This window comes from Monodelphis domestica, chromosome 7 (genome assembly GCF_027887165.1).
Source record: "Monodelphis domestica isolate mMonDom1 chromosome 7, mMonDom1.pri, whole genome shotgun sequence".
Lineage (NCBI taxonomy): Eukaryota > Metazoa > Chordata > Mammalia > Didelphimorphia > Didelphidae > Monodelphis > Monodelphis domestica.
Window position 1 is genome coordinate 212,493,948 of NC_077233.1, and position 22,001 is coordinate 212,515,948.

At 38.4% G+C, this 22,001-nt stretch overlaps 1 protein-coding gene across 4 annotated transcripts in view; it reads left to right on the forward strand.

Annotated features, from left to right (window-relative positions):
* The window catches only part of RADIL (Rap associating with DIL domain), a 117,937-nt gene that overhangs the window by 93,966 nt on the left and 1,970 nt on the right, over positions 1-22,001 (forward strand). For all 4 annotated transcript variants that reach the window (XM_056806460.1, XM_007498431.3, XM_056806461.1 and 1 more), the window contains 6 exons: positions 3,228-3,400; positions 5,475-5,625; positions 13,016-13,203; positions 14,600-15,008; positions 17,877-18,016; positions 19,130-19,269. In XM_056806460.1, coding sequence (XP_056662438.1) covers positions 3,228-3,400; positions 5,475-5,625; positions 13,016-13,203; positions 14,600-15,008; positions 17,877-18,016; positions 19,130-19,269 — 1,201 coding nt within the window. The remainder of the gene's footprint in view (positions 1-3,227; positions 3,401-5,474; positions 5,626-13,015; positions 13,204-14,599; positions 15,009-17,876; positions 18,017-19,129; positions 19,270-22,001) is intronic.

Below are 22,001 nucleotides of genomic sequence, written 5' to 3' on the forward strand. Positions count from 1 at the left end.
TAGAATAATTTGTGTTTGCCTTTAAAGGACTTCATTCTCAAGAACTTCCCATTCATCTTGAGCTAGTATACTTTTATACATAATAGACTATTGAATTCTACCTATCCCTCCTCTGAAACATCTGATATCTACTCTCCTAAAGCCTAGGGGAAATAACTACAGACAATTAAATATTCTTGGGTGTCTACTTGCCAAGACAAACCCAGAAACTATATGAAGACAGTTAAAAATGCTTTTCATATAAATTAAGTTAGATATAAACAATTGGAGACCAAGCCAATATAATCAAAATGACAGTTCTACCTAAAATTAATTTACTTACTCAGTGCCATACTAAACTAGCAAGAAAAAATAACAACAGAATTCATCTGGAAGAACAAGGTGTCAAGAATGTCAAGGGAATACATTAAAAAATGTCAAGGAAAGTCGCTTAGCAGTAGCAGGTCTCAAACTGTACTACAAACTAGTAATCACAGCAGTTTAGTACTAACTCAAAAATAAAATGGTGGATGAGTGGGATAAATTAGGTACACAATACACAGTAGTAAATGACTGTAGTAATCTAATATTTGATAAATGCAAAAATCCCAGCTGTTGGGACAAAAACTCTATTTGACAAAAATTACTGGAAAACTGGAAAACAGTTTGGCAGAAACTAGGTATAAATCAACATCTCACACCATATACCAAGATAAGATCAAAATGGGTATATGATTTAGACCGAAATGATGATATCATAAATTAATGGAGTATGAAAATTTTTACTTTATCAGATCTATGTATTAGGGAAGAATTTATGACCAAATAAGAGATAGAGGAGATTTATGGGAAATAAAAGGGATAAATAACATTAAATTTGAAAGGTTTTGTCCAAACAAAAACAACGCTGCCAAGATTAGAAGAAAAGCAGAATATTAAGAAAATAAATTTTATATTAAGTCCTTATTTCTTAAACATATAGAGAACTGAGTCAAATTTATAAGAATGTGAGTCATACCCCAAATGACAAATGGTCAAAGGATATGACCAGGCAGTTTTCAGTAGAAGAAATAAAAGCTATAGTCATATAAAAAATGTTCTAAATCACTGTTGATTAGGGAAATGAAAATTAAAACAACTATGATACCACCTCTAATCATTCTGGAGAACAATTTGGAACTATGCCCAGAGGACTAAAAAAAATAGTGCATACCCTTTGACCCAGCAATACTGCTACTAAGTCTTTGTCTCAAAGAGATCAAAGAAAAAGGAAAAGGACCTATATGTATAAAAATATTTAAAGCAGCTCTTTTTGTGGTGGCAAAGAATTGGAAATTATGGGGATTTTGTGTGAGGATCCCATTTGTTGGAGAATGATTAAACAAGTTGTGGTATATGATGTAATGGAGTAGTACTATTGTACTATAAGAAATGATGAGTAGGATGCTCTCAGAAAATCTGGAAAGACTCATGTGAATTGATGCAAAATGAAATAAACAAAACCACAGGAGAGCATTATACACAGACAGTTATCAGCAATACTGTAGTGATCAACTGTGAATGACTTGGCTATTCTCAGCAATACAGTTATCTTAAGATAATTCCAAAGGACTCCTGATGAAAAATGCTATCTACCTCCAGAGAAAGAACTGATGAAGTCTCAATGTGAATTGAAGCATACTTAAAAAAATTTTTTTTCATTTTTTTCACTCTTTTTTTTTTGACAACATGTTTTTAGGTCTGCATATGGATAATCCTTGTCAAATGACTTGCTTTCTCAAGGAGAGGGAAGGGAGGGAGAGAATTTGGAACTCAATTTTTAAAAATAAAATCTTTACATGTAATTGAGGAAAAAATAGAGGAAAAAATTAATGAGAGACTAAGCCCTTCTTTCTTCCTCTTTTCTACCATGAACCTTAAGATGGAGAAGAAACTTTTCCCCAAGGTTCCTGTCTGTTCACCTTCAGCTCCCAGTAGTTCATTTCTTTTTGTTGGAATCTAGTTTAGAACAGCAGTTCCCATTATAATTTTTTCCACATTTTGATATCAAAATATTGAGGTTCCCTCTTTAAACAGTATTATGCATCTGGGTCAGATTTGTGATTGGTTTCCTCAGCTCCTTATATAATTCTTCCTTTCTCGTATTGACTAGATAGCTTTTGTTTCTACTTTCATTGAGTCAAATTCTTTTCCCCATGTTTTCCCCCACTTAATTACTAGATTTCTTCCCATGAAAGTATCTTGTTACTACACACTGTACAAAGCTGTTCCATTACTTCTTTTTTTCTATTACTGTTACTTTTGAATAAGAGCCATATTACAGTCACAGCTCTCATTCTACCAATTCTCAATGATTATACCTCTAAGGTCCAGTTTGCCCACTTATGTTTTTCCCTACTTGTGCACACTACCTAACATGTAGTAGGTGCTTAATAAATGCTTATTGATTTATTGATACTTCACCTATTTATACATAGATATCTAAAGTCATGAATGTTGTTATATCTCTCTTAGGAATTACTTTTTCATATTTTAGTGATTTTTTTTCCTAAACTATACAAATCTGTCTAGACTGTTTTCTCCTCTTCCCATTTCATTTTAAAGCCATCTTCAAGTTCTGTGAGTCAAAATTCTAGCTGTTATGCTTCAGAAGCCCAGTGAATTTTACATCTAGATTTTATGGTCTTCTTATGCCCTTTTAATAAGAAAAAATGAAAAATACCACTAGCTTTTACTTTTTAAATTTTAAAATTCCAATCTGAGTTGGTCAATGACTTTTCTGCTCTTTCCTTTTACTAACTCTGCCATTGTAAAAAAATCACTCTGAGTCTAGTTCCTCCTTTTAAGATGGGAATAAATAACCTTTAAAGTAGTTTTTGGATACCAAATGAAATAAAGTATATCTGACCCTTTTTAAGTCATAAAGAACAATTTTGAATATGAGCAAGTTAGTATTGTGCTCATTAAGCACCATTCACCAGGTGACTTAGACCAAGTTTGTGATTCATAGGAAAGACAATTAACTTTCAAATACTAGATTATTGATACTCTTCCATAACATTTTAGCATTAAGAGAATGGGGCAACCAACTAGAAAAGGAGAAATTTTGCCTAGTAGCAAGGGTGGTAGAGGAGGGAGGATATATGGGGAGCAGAGCAGGAAGAACTTATATCTTTCTGTTTCTCCCTAGAAGCCTAGGACTTTTTTCCTAGCTCACTGGGGCTTCACTCTTACTCCTCCTTTCTTAGGACCTGTGCTGAGCTGCTTCCATTGGCCAAAGGGGGTACAGATTTGTGCTCGCTTACAGCAACTCCTGGAATGGGCACAGAGTATAGGCTTTGGGCCACTGGCGGAGCAATTCTTCAAGAAACTTTCCTGCACAGTAAACCTATTGGCTACACCCAGTGCACAGCTGATACAGGTAGGTATAGGTGATGATGTAAGCAACTGTAGACAAACAGAGTCATAAAAGTCAAATTGACTGAAGTGGTATAACCATCTAGGGTTCATTTGGTTGTGGTTCTAAAAGGACTGATTTCTTAAATTTTTATTTATTTATATTATTTAATTTAGGATATTTTTCTATGGTTACATGATTCATGTTCTTTCCCTCCCTTCTTGCTCCCCCCTCCCAGAGCCAATGAACAATTCCACTGGGTTTTACATGTATCATTGATCCAGATTTCCATATTATTAACATTTGCAATAGAGTGATTATTTAGAGTCTACATCCCTAATCATATCCCCATCGACCCATGTGATCAAGCAAATGTTTTTCTTTTGTGTTTCTACTCCCACAGTTCTTTCTCTGAATGTAGATAGCATTTTTTCTCATAGATCCCTCAAAGTTGTCCTGGATCATTGCATTGCTGCTAGGAGAGAAGCTGATTACATTCCATTGTGCCACAGTGTATCAGTCTCTGTGTATAAGGTTCTCTTGGTTCTGCTCCTCTCACTCTGCATCACTTCTTGGAGGTGGTTCCAGTTCCCATGGAATTCCTCCACTTCATTATTCCTTTCAGCACAATAGTATTCCATCACCAGCATATACCACAATTTGTTCAGCCATTCCCCAATTGAAGGGCATCCCCTCATTTTCCAATTTTTGGCCACCACAAAGAGCGCAGCTATGAATATTCTTGTACGTGTCTTTTTCCTTATTATCTCTTTGGGGTACAAACCCAGCAGTGCTATGGCTGGATCAAAGGGCAGACAGTCTTTTAAAGCCCTTTGAACATAGTTCAAAATTGCCTTTCAGAATAGTTGGATGAATTTATAACTCTACCAGCAATGTATTAGTGTCCCAATTTTGCCACATCATCTCCAACATTTATTACTTTCATTTGCTGTCATATTAGCCAGTCTGCTAGGTGTGAGGTGGTACCTCAGAGTTATTTTGATTTGCATTTCTCTAATTTTTAAAGAGTTTTAGAATACTTTTTCATATGCTTATTTATAGTTTTGATTTCTTTATCTGAAAACTGCCTATTCATGTCCCTTGATCATTTATCAATTGGGGAATGACTTGATTTTTTGTACAATTCATTTAGTTCCTTATATTTTTGAGAAATGAGATCTTTGTCAGAGGTTTTTGTTACGAAAATTTTCCCCCAATTTGTTTCTTCCCTTCTAATTTTGGTTGCATTGGTTTTGATTCACAAACCCTTTTTAATTTAATGTAATCAAGATTATTCATTTTATATTTTGTAATATTCTCTATTTCTTGCTTCGTCTTAAATTCTTTCCTTTCCCATAGATCTGACAGGTATACTTGGGTTTTTTTTTAACTGATTAGATTAGCATGCCCAAAAGGACATCAAGACCTAAAATAGCTTTATAAGTAGTTTACAGTCTATAGAAATTTTCTCACTTTACTTTCAAGGGTATGTTTATACCCTTGAAAACCTTTATACCCTTATATATGTTGATATGTTTATAAATTAATGTTTTCCTCCATTCTGTAATAAAATGTTAACATTCTCTGGGTAGGTAGGAAAGATGACTTTCCAAATCAGGCAGTTTTCCTAGTTAATTCTCCTAATGGCCTAAGATTGCTACTGAATTTAACACTTGGCCCATTGAAAATAAGCCTTGCAAATACTTACCAAAAATTGACTTGACCACAGAAAGAATAACACAGAAGTGTTTTCTATTGGTCCAGTATATGACATTATCTTAAACAAATGTGCATGTATGTGTTTAATGTTACCTTGAATTCTCCCCCTCGTCCTTTCAACCTCTCTAGCATACAGGTGCATTGACCAGGGTGGTACCTTGAGAAAAAGTCAAGTCTTCCATGTGGGTATTATGGCCACATCAGAGTCATCTGATCTCCCCTGAGAACTAGCATTATGTCTGCCCCCCCCCCATACCCTGCATATAAAGATCATGAGGTAAAAGATGTAAATGTTGGTGTACCCCTTTTTGGTCTAACTCCCTGCTTCCCTCATACCATTTTGAGGCCTTGACTCCTAGAGCTTCCTCTTATCACTCAGATGACCTGGTCATCCCTGAGGACTCAGTTTCCAGAACTAAACCCTGCTCAACTGCATCGGTTGTTGACTCGGTACCAGCTAGCGTCTGACATTGGTTCTGTGACTGCCTGGGAGCCTCTAGATGAAGACAGACCCAAAGCCTTCAGGACAGGTGAGTTCCTATTCATATCCAATTTTGACAGCAAATGGAAAAGCATCTATATGGATTCATAGATCTAGAGCTGCAAGGGAACTTAGAAATCACTTAGTTCAATTCTCTCATTTTATGGATGTGAAAAAGAGGCCTGAAGGTAAGTAACTTGCCCAAGCTCACATAGGTGGTAAGTGGCAGAACCACAATGCCAACTAAGGTCCTGTGGCTCTGTTCAGAATTTGTAGGGCTTCCTTAAAGCATCGAGAAGTTGATTACAATTATTTGGCCATCTCTTTGTTGCATGTGCTCACAAAAGCTATGCCAGAAGTATAACTTCAGTAGGTTAGGACATGACAAAAGGGTTTAGAGAATTTCATCCCAATTAATATCACCACTAGCAGATGAATTCTTTGGCCATGGGAAAGCATAAAGAAAAACAAATAAAAAGTATTCCTCAGAGTATACAGCTTCCTTGAGCTTCTGCAGCAATGGGTAACTAAATGAAGTGAATCAGAGGACACCAGACAATAATGCAGAGTGACTGGACAAATCTGAAACAACCTTTCTCAAGACCTCCACCATCATCAGGAAAAGACAGAATTTAAAAAGGAGGAGGCACCTGGCCTGTATAAAGAATAAAGAGTACCAGAGGCAGTTTGCCTTCTGCACTGGCTTCTATGAAATGCAAAAAGACTTGAGGCATATTTTAGTTCTTCTCTACAGGATCATAGGAGAACATGAACTAGAATTAGAATTGCACAGGAGGAGATGGCTTAGATATGCATATGATCTTCACAGTTAAAAAAAATATTTTCTTTTCCTCCAATTACATGTAAAAGCATTATCTAAGCATTCCTTTAAAAATTTTTTTTGAGCTCCAAATTCTCTCCCACTATGTGATCTGTACTATAAGAGGGAAAAAAAGGCATCAAGGAGATCATAAGTCTACTATAACATTTTTCAATTACTTATCTCACCTGCTTTTCACCCCATACAAATGACGTATAGCTTTCTATCCCACAGGAATATTAGGTTGCACAGCAGAAGAGCCAATACAAATGTACTTATGGTTTGGCCTGGTCACTTCACACCTAGACAAGGTTCAAAGGCAAAACAAGGTGTCCCTAGTCAGTGTTGTAGAGGGTGTGGAAGAATAGGTACACTAATGCACTATGGATGAAGGTGGGAATTGATCTTACAGTTTTGTAAGACAACATGGAAACCTGATATGAAAGTGACTAAAATGTCCATATCCTTGATCCAGAGATCCCACTGGTAGTTGTCATCCTCAGGAGGTCATAGACCCCAGTATATACCAAAATGTTTGGAGCAGTGGTTTTCATGGTCCCAAAGAATTAGAAATCAAGCTTCTTAAGAGTGGACATTAAGAAGGGTATAAAAACATTGCAAACAAGTGCAAAAGAGAAGAAATAATAGATGCAACCTTCTCAGACCACAATGCAATGAAAATAATAAATAGTAAAGGTACATGGAGAGGCAAATAAAAAATTAGTTGGAAATTAAACAATACAATTCTCCAAAATTGGCTAAAGAACAAATCATAGAAACAATAACTTAATTGAAGAAAATGACAATGATAAGACATCCTTTCAAAATCTATGGGATGTAGCCAAAGTAGTACTTGGGGGAAAATTAATATCCTTGAGTTCATATATTAACAAATTAGGTAGGGTAGAGGTCAATGAATTGGGCATGCAAATTAAAAGACTAGAAAGTGAACAAATTAAAAATCCTCAGATGAAGACTAAATTAGAGATCCTAAAAATCAAAGGAGAAATTAATAAAATTGAAAGTCAAAGAACTCTTGATTTAATAAATAAGACTAGAAGCTGGTACTTTGAAAAATAAAATAAAGTACTGGTCAGTCTAATTTAAAAAAAGGAAAGAAGAAAGCCAAATTGACAGTATCCAAGATGAAAAGGGAGACCTCACTTCTAATGAAGAGGAAATTAAGGCAATCATTAAAAATTATTATGCCCAATTATACAGCAATAAATATGGCAATCTAGGTGACATGGATGAATATTTACAAAAATATAAATTACCTAGACTAACAGAGAAAGAAATAGAATACCTAAACAACCCCATATCAGAAAAAGAAATTGAACAAGCTATCAAAGAACTCCCTAAGAAAAAATCCCCAGGTCTAGATGGATTCACAAGTGAATTCTATCAAACATTCAAAGAACAGCTAATCCCAATATTATACAAACTGTTTGACAGAATAAGCAAAGAAGGAATTCTACCAGATTCATTTTATGACACAAATATGGAACTGATTCCAAAGCCAGGCAGGTCAAAAACAGAGAAAGAAAATTATAGACCAATCTCCTTAATGAACATAGATGCAAAAATCTTAAACAGGATACTAGCAAAAAGACTCCAGCAAGTGATCACAAGGGTTATTCACTATGACCAGGTAGGATTCATACCAGGAATATAAGGATGGTTCAATATTAGGAAAATTATCCACATAATTGACCATCTTAACAAGCAAACCGTCAAAAATCACATGTTTATCTCAATAGACGCAGAAAAAGCCTTTAACAAAATACAACACTCATTCCTATTGAAAACCCTAGAAAGTATAGGAATAGAAGCGCCTTTCCTAATAATAATAAACAGTATATATCTAAAACCATTAGCCAACACCATCTGCAATAGGGACAAACTAGAAACCTTCCCAATAAGATCAGGAGTGAAACAAGGATGCCCATTACCACCTCTATTATTTAACATTGTACTAGAAACAATAGCAGTAGCAATTAGAGAAGAAAAAGAAATTGAAGGTATTAAAATTGACAATGAGGAGACCAAGCTATCACTCTTTGGGGATGATATGATGGTCTTACTTAAAGAATCCTAGAGAATCAACTAAAAAGCTAGTCGAAATAATAACTTTAGTAAAGTTGCAGGATACAAAATAAACCCACATAAGTCATCAGCACATCTCAACAGCAAGAATTAGAAACCACCCTAGACAGTATAAAATACTTAGGAATCTATCTGCAGAGACAAACACAGGAACTATATAAACACAACTACAAAACACTCTCCACACAATTAAAATTAGATCTAAACAATTGGAAAAACATTAACTGCTCATGGGTGGAAGAAGCTATAATAAAAATGACCTCAAATTAATTTACTTATTTAGCGCCAAACCCATTGAACTACCAAAGTACTTTGTTAATGAATTAGAAAAAAACATAACAAAGTTCATTTGAAAGAACAAAGGGTCAAGGATATCCAGGGAAATAATGAAAAAAAAAATACAAAGGAAGGTGGCCTTGCAGTCCCAGATCTCAAACTATACTAAAAAGCAGTGGTCATCAAAACAATTTGGTACTGGCTAAGAGACAGAAAGGAGGATCAGTGGAATAGACTTGGGGTAAGTGACCTCAACAAGACAGTCTGTGATAAACCCAAAGATCCCAGCTTTTGGGACAAAAACCCACTATTTGATAAAAACTGCTGGGAAAATTGGGAGAAAGTATGGGAGAGATTAGGCTTGGATCAACATCTTACACCCTACACCAAGATAAACTCAGAATGGGTGAATGACCTGAATATAAAGAAGAAACTATAAGCAAATTAGGCAAACACAGAATAGTATACATGTCAGACCTTTGGGAAGGGAAAGACTCAAATTTATAAAGAGCTAAACCAATTGTATAAAAAATCAAGCCATTGATAAATGGGCAAGGGACATGAATAGGCAGTTTTCAGTTAAAGAAATCAAAACTATTAATAAGCACGTGAAAAAGTGTTCTAAATCTCTGATAATCAGAGAGATGGAAATCAAAACAACTCTGAGGTATTGCCTCACACCTAGCAGATTGGCTAACGTGACAGCAAAGGAAAGTAGTGAATGCTGGAGGGGATGTGGCAAAGTAGGGACATTAATTCATTGCTGGTGGAGTTGTGAATTGATCCAGCTATTCTGGAGGGAAATTTGGAACTATGCCCAAAGGGCGACAAAAGACTGTCTACCCTTTGATCCAGCCATAGTACTGCTGGGTTTGTACCACAAAGAAATAATAAGGAAAAAGACTTGTACAAGAATATTCATAGCTGTGCTCTTTGTGGTGGCAAAAAATTGGAAAATGAGGGGATGCCCTTCAATTGGAGAATGGCTGAACAAATTGTGGTATATGCTGGTGATGGAATACTATTGTGCTAAAAGTGGAGGAATTCCATGGAGACTGGAACAACCTCCAGGAATTGATGCAGAGTGAAAGGAGTAGAACCAGGAAAATATTGTACAGAGAGACTGAAACACTGTGGTACAATCGAATGTAATGGACTTCTCCATTAGTGGCAATGCAGTGATCCTGAACAACCTGGAGGAATCCACGAGAAAAACCACTATCCACATTCAGAGGAAGGACTATGGGAGTAGAAACACAAAAGAAAAACAACTGCTTGAATACATGGATTGAAGGGATATGGCTGGGGATGTAGACTCTAAATGAACATCCTAGTGTAAACAACAACATGGAAATAGGTTCTGATCAAGGACACAAGTAATACCCAATGAAATTGTGTGTGGGCTGTGGGAAGAGTGGATGGAGGGGAAGGAGGGAAATAATGTGATTATTGTAACCCGAGGAATAATGTTCTAAATTGACTAAATGAAAAAAAAGAAAGAAAGAAAGAAAGAAAGAAAGAAAGAAAGAAAGAAAGAAAGAAAGAAAGAAAGAAAGAAAGAAAGAAAGAAAGAAAGAAAGAAAGAAAGAAAGAGAGTAGACGTTAGGGAACAGCTGGGTGGCTCAGTGGATTGAGACAGGCCCAGAGATGGGAGGTCCTGGGTTCAAATCTGGCCTCAGACACTCCCTAGCTGTGTGACCCTGGGCAAGTCACTTAACCCCCATTGTCTAGCCCTTAGGGCTCTTCTGCCTTAGAACTAATACATAGTATTGATTCCAAGATGGAATGTTTACCAAAAAAAAAGAGTGAACTTGGCTTCATTTTTCATATTTACATCTCCATTGCCCTGCACAGTACATGGCATGTAGTAGATACTTAATATGTGATTGTTGATTGATAAATGCCAATTGATTAGGTAATGACTAAATATATTTTGGTACATGAGTTCTTGTTGAAAGTCAAAATAAAGAATAACCAGGTGAAAAGGCCTGTGAAGTGAAGTAAAATAAAATACGCAAAACCACAGCAAAGGAAAGTAATGAATGCTGGAGGGGATGTGGCAAAGTCGGGACATTAATTCATTGCTGGTGGAGTTGTGAATTGATCCAACCATTCTGGAGGGCAATTTGGAACTATGTCCAAAGGGCGATAAAAGAATATCTGCATTTGATCCAGCCATAGCACTGCTGGGTCTGTACCCCAAAGAGATAATGGACACAAAGACTTGTACAAGAATATTCATAGCTGCACTCTTTGTGGTGGCCAAAAATTGGAAAATGAGGGGATGCCCTTCAATTGGGAAATGGCTGAACAAATTGTGGTATATGTTGGTGATGGAATACTATTGTGCTCAAAGGAATAATAAAGTGGAGGAATTCCATAGGAAATGGAACAACCTCCAGGAATTGATGCAGAGCGAGAGGAGCAGAACCAGGAAAACATTGTACACAGAGACTGATACACTGTGATACAAGAAAACGTAATGGACTTCTCCATTAGTGTCAATGCAGTGTCCCTGAACAATCTGCAGGGATCCAGGAGAAAAAAACACTATCCACAAGCAAAGGACAAACGGTGGGAGTAAAAACACCGAAGTTAAGCAACTGCTTGACTACAGGGGTGGAAGGGACAGGAATGAGGAGAGACTCTAAATGAACAACCTAATACAAATACCAACAACATGGAAATGGGTTGGAAGCAAGGACACATGTGATACCCAGTGGAATCAGGCATTGGCTAGTGGAGGGGCAGTGGGGGGTGGGGGGATAAGAAAAGGATCTTTGTTTCCAAGGAATATTGTTTGGAAATAACCAAATAAAATAATGTTTAAATTAGAAAAAAAATAAAAATAAATAAAAATTTTAAAAATACGCAAAGCCAGGAGAACAATATGCACTTGACTGCAATAATGTAAATAGAAAGAATAACCATAGTATTGAAACAGCACTATGTAATTATAATGAACAATGTTGAATCCAAAAGGGAAATGTGTAAATATATCCTTTCTATTCTTTGCAGAGGTGGAGGGATTATAGAAGTTCAATACATCAAATTCTGTCAGACTTGCTTTGATGCTTTGGTTAGTTTCAATGGACTTTTTTCTTTCTTTTTTCCTTGATATAAGGGATGGCTTTCCTGGTGGGGAAGGGAGAAGAAATATACTGAGAAATAAAGAAAAGAAGATATCAATAAGAAAAAGGAGGTCCGAAGTCAGCTTGAGATACAGCATTCCTCTTTTTCTCTTCCATGAAGATTGATATTCAGTGTCCACTGTCCCATATTTAGGTTTAATTCTGATCTAATGAGGGGAAATACAGGCCTTTAAAGATGAAGAATTGCATGGGACCTTTAGATGTGTCTTTGTGTCATCCTGCAGTTGTTGGCAAGTCTTGTAATAACTAGTTTTTGGCAGGGAGCTCTCCTAATTAGGTGGGTTGGGCCGAAGGCAAGAACCATTTTTTATATAACCCGTGTATCATCATCTCTCATGCCTTTGTAGCCAGAAGGTGCTTGGTAAATTATTGTGATATCTGTAAGTCCTATTTTAGTCTATATCTGCCCCTTTTGTATGGAAAATAGGTAGGTTTAGGAACTATTCATTCCCCAGCAATACTTCTTGTCTATGGATATGCGCCACCAGGAATATGGCAGGACCTCATTTCATGTGACCAATATGTTCTAAGACCCTTTGAGTAATTTGAAAATCTTGCATAATAGTGAACTCCATTATTTAATAAGCATTTCCTACAAAAATATGTGTAGGTACTTATGACAGCTACCAGCACATTGCTCTTGTTCTTAGGGGTCATTCTGAATAACTAACTAGCATTAATGAAGCAAAAGAGAAGCATTGCTCTGATTTGGACATAACTCGTTACAAGGGAGAACTCCAGACAAAGTGCTAACATTTGAGGCAAAGGGAGGCGTCACAGTGTAATAATCACTTCTCAGAGTAAAAATGAGTGTGATTGGTTGAACTGCTACAAGACTTTATACTACTTAGGAAAATGGCACAGATTTAGTGAGTAATTAAAAATGTTTATCTGAAGTATTTTTCTGCCATTGTTTCTTTCGATTGCCAATCTTATCTACCTGAATGCGTATGTGTTGAGTTTGCATAAAATGATGTAGTTCTTCTCTCAAAAAGTAAACAGAAGAATGTGGCCAAAAGTAGGAGGCGAGTTAGTGTTGCTACCAAGGCAGCTAATTTGGACTTTTGCTAATTTTCTTTTTACAGAGGATGTCCTGGAGTCTTATGATAACCATCCACCTATCGTTTTGCCAAGTGGTGGGTTCAAGGTAGACTTGGAAGTGGAATGCCTGGATGATAATATTTACCGGCACCTTCTTTATATTCGTCACTTCCTGTGGAGCCTGCAGAGCAAATCCTCCCATGCTAAAGGCCCTGAACCTGAAAATCTGAAGGTAACCTTGGTAGATCCTGCTTAAGAAGGGCTGTCAGTTTTCTTGCCTTTGCTAAGAATGTCCACGTGGCAGTAGGTTCTGAGAATTTTCTTACTTGGCTCCAGCCCTTCCCCGCTGAGCCCTTAACTCCTTGGATATGGCAGGGGCTAATTAAGGTACTTCTGAGACCCCCTTCTCACCCCAGGATGCTGGGGCCCATTAGGCCTTGAGATTATAAGATGGAGTTCCTTTCTATGAAATATAAAAATGGGTGGGAGAAACAAAAGAGCAATTCAGAAGGTTCACTTTGCAGGCCTATTTTTTTTTCCAAGATGATAATGAAGTTTCTATAGATTCTGTGCTTGTCATCTTTCATAGTGTTTGCAGAAATCTTTGATCTCCAGCATTTGGCTCTTTGAACTCTACCATCAATATGGAGTCTGAGCTGAAGGCTCTCATATATTGCACAAATTCAGAACTTTTTCCCTTATCTGTTTCTTTTCCTCACCTCCACCCCACATTAGAGAAGGCTACCATTTGACAAAAGGGGTGTTTTGTGGATGTCTCTGTCTGTGTATATAAAATTATACCATGCATACTTCCATTATTTTTTCTCCAAAGGTGGATATTCACAATTACTCTTCAAACAATGTTGCTGTTGCTCTATACCACATTCTCTTGGTTTTACTCATTTTGTTCATTATTTTATGCAAGTCTTTCTATGTTTTTCTAAAATCAATCTGTTCATAGTTTCACAGCCGTATACCACAACTTGTTTAGCCATTCCCCAACTGATGGGCATCCCCTCAACTTCCAATTCTTTGTTCCCTCTTTAATCTGTGTCCACTGGGAATAAGGAAGATTTTATCCATTTGTCTCCTAGAAAAGAGGTTCCACTGGGTTTCACAATCTTTATTCTGTCCAAGCCAAACTTCATGCCAAATAGATTAATAATTGCTCATTTGTTCCTTTGGGTTTTATGGAGTTAAAGTCGGGAAAGAACTGGTTTCTCCTTTAGATTCTAGCTTTGTGAATTTGTAGGAAATACTTGACTTTCCTGGCGTAAGTTTGGTAAAATGAAAGAGTTGGACAAGAGAATCTCTAATGACACTAACCACTCCAAAATTGAGATTCAGAACCTGCTTGGGTCCTGATGTTTTCAGCATCTCCTAGCTATGCTGGACAGTATCTCTGCCAGTTTAGGCACTATTTGAGGGCAGTCTTGATCAGGCCAACTTGGGAGGTCTGGCCATCTCCTTCTGTGCTTGGAAGGGTGAGGTGGCTGTGAAGTAGCTGTGGTCTAATTTCACTTTATCCTCTTTTTTTTTCAGCCTTGCTTTCACATTGTTGTTTTAAACTTCCTGATATTTTTATTCTTTTTATGGCAAAATTGACCTACTCCTTTTCTCTTCTTCAGGGCTTGCATCACACTATTCCTGAAGGGAATCCAGAAAGTCGGAGTAGTGTAGTTATTTCCAGGGATGTAGGGGACCAACTGAATTCAAAGCATTCAGTGAGCTCAGCAGGCAAGACAGTTGGAGAAACAGCCAAAACCCTATCTGTCCCTGCCAGTGGGGTTTCCCGAACTCCATCCCCTGGTCGAACCCCTGCCCTGGAGAAGCTAAAGCCACAGAACAGCCTGGGCAGGAACGGCCCGAAGATGAACATAGCACAAGGGGATGCCTCCTGTCTGCTGACCCCTCCCAACACACCACTCAACTTGGAGCCTCGAAGTCAGGATTCTCCCCAGCCTAGTGGCAGCTGTGAAAAAGCGTGCCAGGAGCTGAAGAAGAATGGGCTCAGTGCTCAGAGCACTGCACAGGAAGGTGCGGGTGGCCCCGGGCTGGGGAGCTGGGGAGCTTGCAGTGCACTCGAACAAACAGTGGTGCTATAAGTTTCCATCGGATCCATCCACCCCAAGAAGAGGAGAAATATTTTTTCCACTCATGGAACCTAAGGGAAAAGGATTGTTTCCAGGACAGTCAGGGCTGTTGGCTTCACCTTGTTCCTGGGCTCTATGTCATTGTATGGGGAAGAGTGTTCTATAAACAGCTGATTGTAGGGATAGAGACCAGTTTTAATAGTGTTATAGGGCATGTCCACCTCCATGTACACGTTGTGCATTTTGTTTATCCCGTCCAATTGTCACTATCCTGAGTTTTCTTGAGTCACCAGATACTTCCTGTAGGAAGGGTAAGAGATGAATAAGCATCTGGCCCATTTTTTGATGAACTCCAGGGAGGGTGGACTAGTATGTAGAGATGTTCGTGTATACAAAAAGAGAGGCCCGCTGACTGAATTAAGAACCGAGTGCCCAGGACCTGCCTTTAGCTGCTTCTGAGGGTCCTTGATCAGCCCCTGAGTTCATTCATGATGACCAAAGGTCTCATGGGGACACAGGATTCTATCATTTTTTTTCAGAACCAGGAGGGGAAACCTGAGTCTAATTAGTTCTGTTTCTTCCTGAAAGCAAAGTTATGAACAGGATATGAACTAGAGATTCACACCAAAAGAGTAAGAAAATTTTGCTTCATTGGTTTAGCTATGATGGAGAGCATGTGGGTAAGAATCTGTAGAGGGAGAAAAAGAAGGCATATCGGCATTGAAGGGAATGATATGATCACCAGAAGTATTTAAGGAGTTCAGAGGGGGGGAAAATCACATACTTGACTTGGATGTAAAGAAAAGGAAGTTGAAACTATCTGTAATATATTCTGGAACACTTCTTGTGCTAAAAGCAGAGTAGATGATACAATGATGGTTTACCTGATTGATAAGTTTATCCATATTGAGGAAATCATGATGGGAACTACTACTCTGGGCCTCATTCTGATCAATAAGGTGGTACCTGATAGTTATTGAAGTAAAAATGTAGGAACCCTGGGAGAAACTCAATCATAGCTTCTGAGAAAAGGGGAGATAGTTGGGCATAATCTGCCATGTGCCTTAGATTGGGGGAGAATAGATTGCAGAGGCCTGGAGGAGGGAGAAATGTCCCACTGGGTCCCTGGATACCGAAGAACCCGCCTCACAAACACAGCATGGGGAAACAGCTAAACGACAAATATTTCCTATAAGAAAGATTTGGGATTATTTTTAGTGGTGTGACAGTTCAATATGAGTTTAACAGTGTGGCCTAAACAGTGGAAAAGGCTAATGGTGCTGTGCTGCTTTGAGAGTCTGCAGAAGGCGGTGAGTGACAATGCCTTAAGCCACACGAAGAAAAGAGCTGTGTTCAGTTCTAGCTATCACAGTTCAATAACTTGACAGTCAAGCTGAAGTCTACACAGAAAATGGCAACAAGGAAACCAGCAGGCCTACAAAACCATGTCACGTAAAAGAGGTTGAAGGAACTGGGGATGAGTTGAAATGGCATGAGAACACTCTTTTAAGTATTTGAAGGGTTGTGATGTTTAAGAAAGATTAAAGATTGGGATTAAGATGGCCTCTGAGGAGAGTAAGGAATTGGGATTAAGATGGCCTCTGAGGAGAGTAAGGAATTGGGATTAAGATGGCCTCTGAGGAGAGTAAGGTAGAAACTGTAAAGTAAGAGGTGTCAAACTCTTCAACCAGAACACGATTAAAATATAATTGAAAAAGGCAACATACGTAAGGTTAATTTGTGAGTTTTTAAATCAATTTGTGGTCTTGAGGGATCCATTTCTATTTGAGTTTGACACCATTGCTGGAGAAAAGCAGACTTTGAATTGATGGAAGGAAATTCCCTAACAGTTATAGCAGATTGAAAGTGGAACGGGAAGCTTGGAACTAGCAATTCATTCACACTCAAGTTCTTTAAGCAAAGACCAAATGACCACTTAGCAGATTGATAGAGGAGATTCTTTGCAAAGTGCCAGTGGACTAAGGTAACCAATGAAATTCCTTTCAACTCTCAGATTCCAGAAAGTTTGAAACTAAGATCTAAGTAGCAAAATTTAGCTATGTCAGCTGTTTATTAAAGAGCTGGAAATCCTGAGATAATAAAGGATATAATATAATAATATAAAATAAAGGAATGGGGCTGTCTCTGTGATTATAATACCCATGAAAGTAGTGAATAGGGCATCTTGTGTTGGCTGAACATCACAAAGATAATCCGCAAATTGGGTTGAATTTTAATTTAAGTAAGCTAAATTAAAATGGGCCTTCAAGGCTCTTCCCTTCTCTAAGACAAAGTAACTCAGAAAACTTAACTTCCAGAACAGTTCAATTTCTGAAGCAAAATATATGCCCCAAAGCACGTACCTTGTAAAAGGAAATTCTTGGGTCTTTAACTTGTGAAAAGGGAATCCTTTATTTTCTCTGCCTAGTTGGAGTTAAAACTTTGGTTAACACTTAAGTACCTCACTTGATTGTGAAGACAGGATTAAGTCTCCTTTGTCTACCTTTTGATTGAATCAACACAAGCTTGAATTAAGTGGTGGAGCTCAAAAACCACTTAGTGAATTCATACCCTACTTAGTGCTAGGTGAGAAGCCAGCAAGATATTTGGAAATGAGGTACTAAGTAGAGGGGTACTTAAGTTATTATAAGTATCCTACACTTACTGTACTTTGGGGTTTTTTGGGGGGGGGTAGATAATTGACTAATGACCCTTAAGATCTGTTATTTATGTTTGCATATATATTCTTAATTTGATGTTCAGATGTGTTGTTGCTTTTTTCATTTCAAGGCATCTTTTCTTGGTTATACAGGAGATTCTTCCACCCCCTTTGAATATCCTACCCCCGCTTCTTCCAGCTGCAGTTCTGCCACTGATGACTTCTGTTATGCTTTTGTTGTGGAGTTGGAAAAAGGACCCACTGGACTGGGGATAGGCCTTGTAAATGGATTGGTGAGTGATTTGGAGGCACTTAGGCCCAACTACTGCCTTCTGACTTGTGTACCATCTGAAAGCTATACCTGATGGAGCCTCTTAGATGTGTTTCCTTCATTTCTAGACAATTCCTAAAGTTTCTTGTTTCAAGTCTGGGGGGGGGGGAGTAGGGGGAGTCATAGCTATGTGGTTATTTAAAAATATTTACTGGAAGTATTTGTGATATAGTAAATAATGTAATTATTGCTACTTTATAGTCATGTTTTTATATTTAAAAATGAATTTAATCTGAAAGGGGAGGCACTCAGGAAATGATTGGCTGGAGGTGATTAATGTCTATGTCTGTGGAGGGAAAATGGCACATCAGATAAAGAAAAAGAGTTTACTCAAACTCCCACTTAAAACTATTAAAAGTTGTTGTCAGTGGAGAGATATTTCTGTGGAAGAGAGCGTGTCCTAAGAGAGATTCTTTGCTCAGTTTTCCCTTTAGCCTGGTGGAAGATGGCTAGGAAAATGAGATCACATACCAAGAATTTTAAAAAAACTTATCAGCAAACTTTTGTTCTGATTAAACCAAACCTTCAGTTATCCATGTTAATTAGGATACCTGAAAATTTTAGAAAGTTTCTTCGTTCTCCTTATTAAAGCTTAGTGCCCTTTGTTGGCCCAGGTCAGTGCTTTCAGTGGACACAGGGAACCCTCAAAGAGAAAACTGCCTTCCCCAGTGGAGATTAGAGACAGAGGCAGAGGCAGTAGCCTGGCTCACACGGCCCCTGAGTCTCAGGCGGGATGTGCCTCCCTTCTTACTGGCTTCCAGGTAGCTCTGTCTACTGTGCCACACCACTTTCCCATCCTTGACTAGTGAGGATTGTAGAGAATGAGGCATGTGTCTATGGACGTATTACACTGCTGTCATCATTGCTCTGTGCATACAGTGGGACAGAGGTGGGAGAAACAGCCACAGCCTATGTGAGAACGTTGCTGTTCTATGTAGTCATAACAGGTTGGTTCCACAGCAGTGAGACTCTTCTTCTATTGGGAGATTGCAGTGTCAGCTGGGCTCTGGTTCTGCAGACATGCTAGGGCTCCCTGCTGCCCTCCAGTGGTGTTCTGAATTCCTGTCTTTTATAGCACACGCCTCTGCATGCTCCCGGCATCTACATCCAAAACTTGGTCCAGGACAGCCCAGCAGCTTCTGATGGCAGACTTTCCTTAGGAGACCGCATTCTTGCAGTGAACGGCACCAATCTGATTGGCACGGATTACCAGAGGTAGAAATTTAAGTTCTTTTATGGGCTTGGGCTATACACCTCTTCATAGCAACTCTTTTATCAGCAAAAAAATAGGGAAACAACATAAAATAGTGCATTTTGAATGAAAAGCAAGTATTGATATCTTAGGATGCTAGCAGAATTCGCTTAAATAAATTTTTTTTAAAAACAACCTTGCCTTTTATCTTAGAAACAATACTAGGTATCAATTCCAAGGCAGAAGAGTAGTAAAGAAAGGGGGTCAAGTGATTTGCCCAGAGTTATACAGCTAGGAAGTGGCTGAGGCCAGATTTGAAATCAGGATCTCTTGTCTATAGGCCTGGCCTTCTGAGCTATCTGGCTGCCTCTAGGATTAGCCTTTTTTAAGACAAGGGAACAATAAGCAGGCCTTAAAATGCAAGGCAAGATGGTTCTGACCCTAGTAAATCTCAGTCAATAAACACTTAAGTGCCAACTATAGGCCAGTCACAAGGAATGGCTGTCCGGGGGGTGGGGGGCAATATAAAGAACTAGATATTTAGACAATTATATGCCAAGTGTGAGGAAAGGCAAGCCAAGAGGAGGAAAATAAAAAGCTGAGGGACCAGGAAAGGCCATTTGCAGAAGGTACTATTGGAACAAAATATTGAAGAAAGCCTGAGGAAACCAAAGGCAGGAGGGGAGGGGAGGAAGCAGCACTCCAGGCATAGACGGGCAGTGCAAGGATATAAGGTTAGATCAGAGTGCACAGAGGGGAGTGTAGAAAACAATGTAGAAAAAATTGGAAAATGAGGAAGGAGCTAGTTATGAAGAGCTTTAAATGCCCAACAGTTTATAGTTGATCCACAGGTGATGGGAGGTTATTGTAGCTTATTGAACAAGAGGGGGCCAAGGCTAGATACATACTTTAAAATGATAATCATCTTGACAGCTAAATGGAAGATGATTGGATTGGAGAGACTTTAGGCAGAGACCACACGGAAGATAATTAATATCTACATATATAATATACATACATACATACATTAAATTTGTAGATGACCTGAAAATAGGAGGGGTATTGAAGGTTCTAAATTGGCACGAAAGGCCACCTCTTCATTCACGATTGGAATGATCTGAAATGAGGGGACAAAAAACTCTTGGCAACTGGGTTTAAAGAATGAGGGAAAGCATTAGCTTGAGTGTTGGGGGAAGAGCTTCAGTGGGAGGCTATGATGAGCCTAACCAACTAAGGACAACTTAATTAGGATAAATATTAAATCCTGCTCTTGGGCTTAGAAAAATCAACTGCACAAATACATTATGGGGATGTCTAGCTAAAAGTTAAGATGGGAAGTCTTTGGTTTTTAGTGGACTAAAAACGGACTTGGAAACTGTAACAGAGGGGGATGGCAGCCCCAAAATGCCAGTACTGTGCTATGCTGTTTTAGGTGAAGCATAGGTAGGGTGAAATTCCTTCTGTCCTCTTCCCTCAGCACAGTATCTGGAAGTGTGTTTCAGTTCTGAGGGCCATGTCTTAGGAGAAACATCAATACCCTGGGAACCCATTCAGAAGAAGGCAATGGCCTGGAGACTGGGCTGCATGAGAATTGGTTAAGGAAGCTAGAGCAGTTTAGCTAGAAGACTGAACGGCACTAGGATAGCTTTTTGTATCTGGAAAACATGAATGTCGCTTTGTTTTTGTCTCTTGGGGTAGAAGTAGGGGAGTTGGGGGAAAGCTGGGAGGGGCAGATTTCAGCTTAAAGGGAATATTTCCTAATAACTAGCTATCCTGAACTGTGGGTCTGGCTTGCTTTGGTAAATAGTGCAGATCCTCATTGGAGGTCTTCAAACAGAGGGATGATAAAAATTCGGGTGTGGCTGGACTGGGTGATCCATGGGGGTGCCTTATTAACCCTGAGCTTGAGGCAGGGGAACTCTCTAGACCAGTTTGATGCTCCACCAAACACTGGGCTTCCTCTTTGGCAGAGTTTGCATTTGCTTTCCATTACTTTTATGCCGATACCCATTTCCTTTGTTTATCAAAACTTTTTTAGAAGGCCTTTGCCCATTTTTCATGGTTCTTATAGTTTATGTAGAACTTATTGACTCACTTACATGGAACTTCTTATCCTTTATATTTTATTAGTGTAAATTTCCTATTTCCCTTGTTTATTGAGACCTAAAAGGACATCAGTCAATAAAAAACAAAACTCTTTACCTTCTGTCTTGAATTAATTCTAAGTATAAAGGGTAGGCAATTGGGATTAAGTGACTTACCGAGGATCACACAACAAAACAAGGGTATGTATGAAACCAGATTTAAACCCACATCCTTATAAATCCAGGCCAGGGGCTCTATACACTGAGCCACCTAGCTGCCCCAACTATATTTCATACCTTTTGTATCTCCCAAAGGAAATAACAATACAAAAATGTATTTCCTTACATATATTTATTTAAACCCATACCTTTTGTCTTAGAATCAATATTGTGTGTTTGTTCCAAGGCAAAAAAGTGGTAAGAACTAGGCAATGAGGGTTGCCCAGGATCACACAGCTAGGAAAGGGCCTGAAGCTAAATTTGATCCCAGAATCAGGCCTGGCTCTCTGTCCAGTGAAGTCACCTTATTAAGTAAAAAATGGAAAGGAAAAAACCCTTCTGCTTAAAAAGCAAGGACAAAAACAAGCCAGCTTCGCTTGGACTAATAATAATCCTTCGAAGATGATAAGACATATACAGAAAGTAGAATGCCTATATATAAGGTTTGGCAA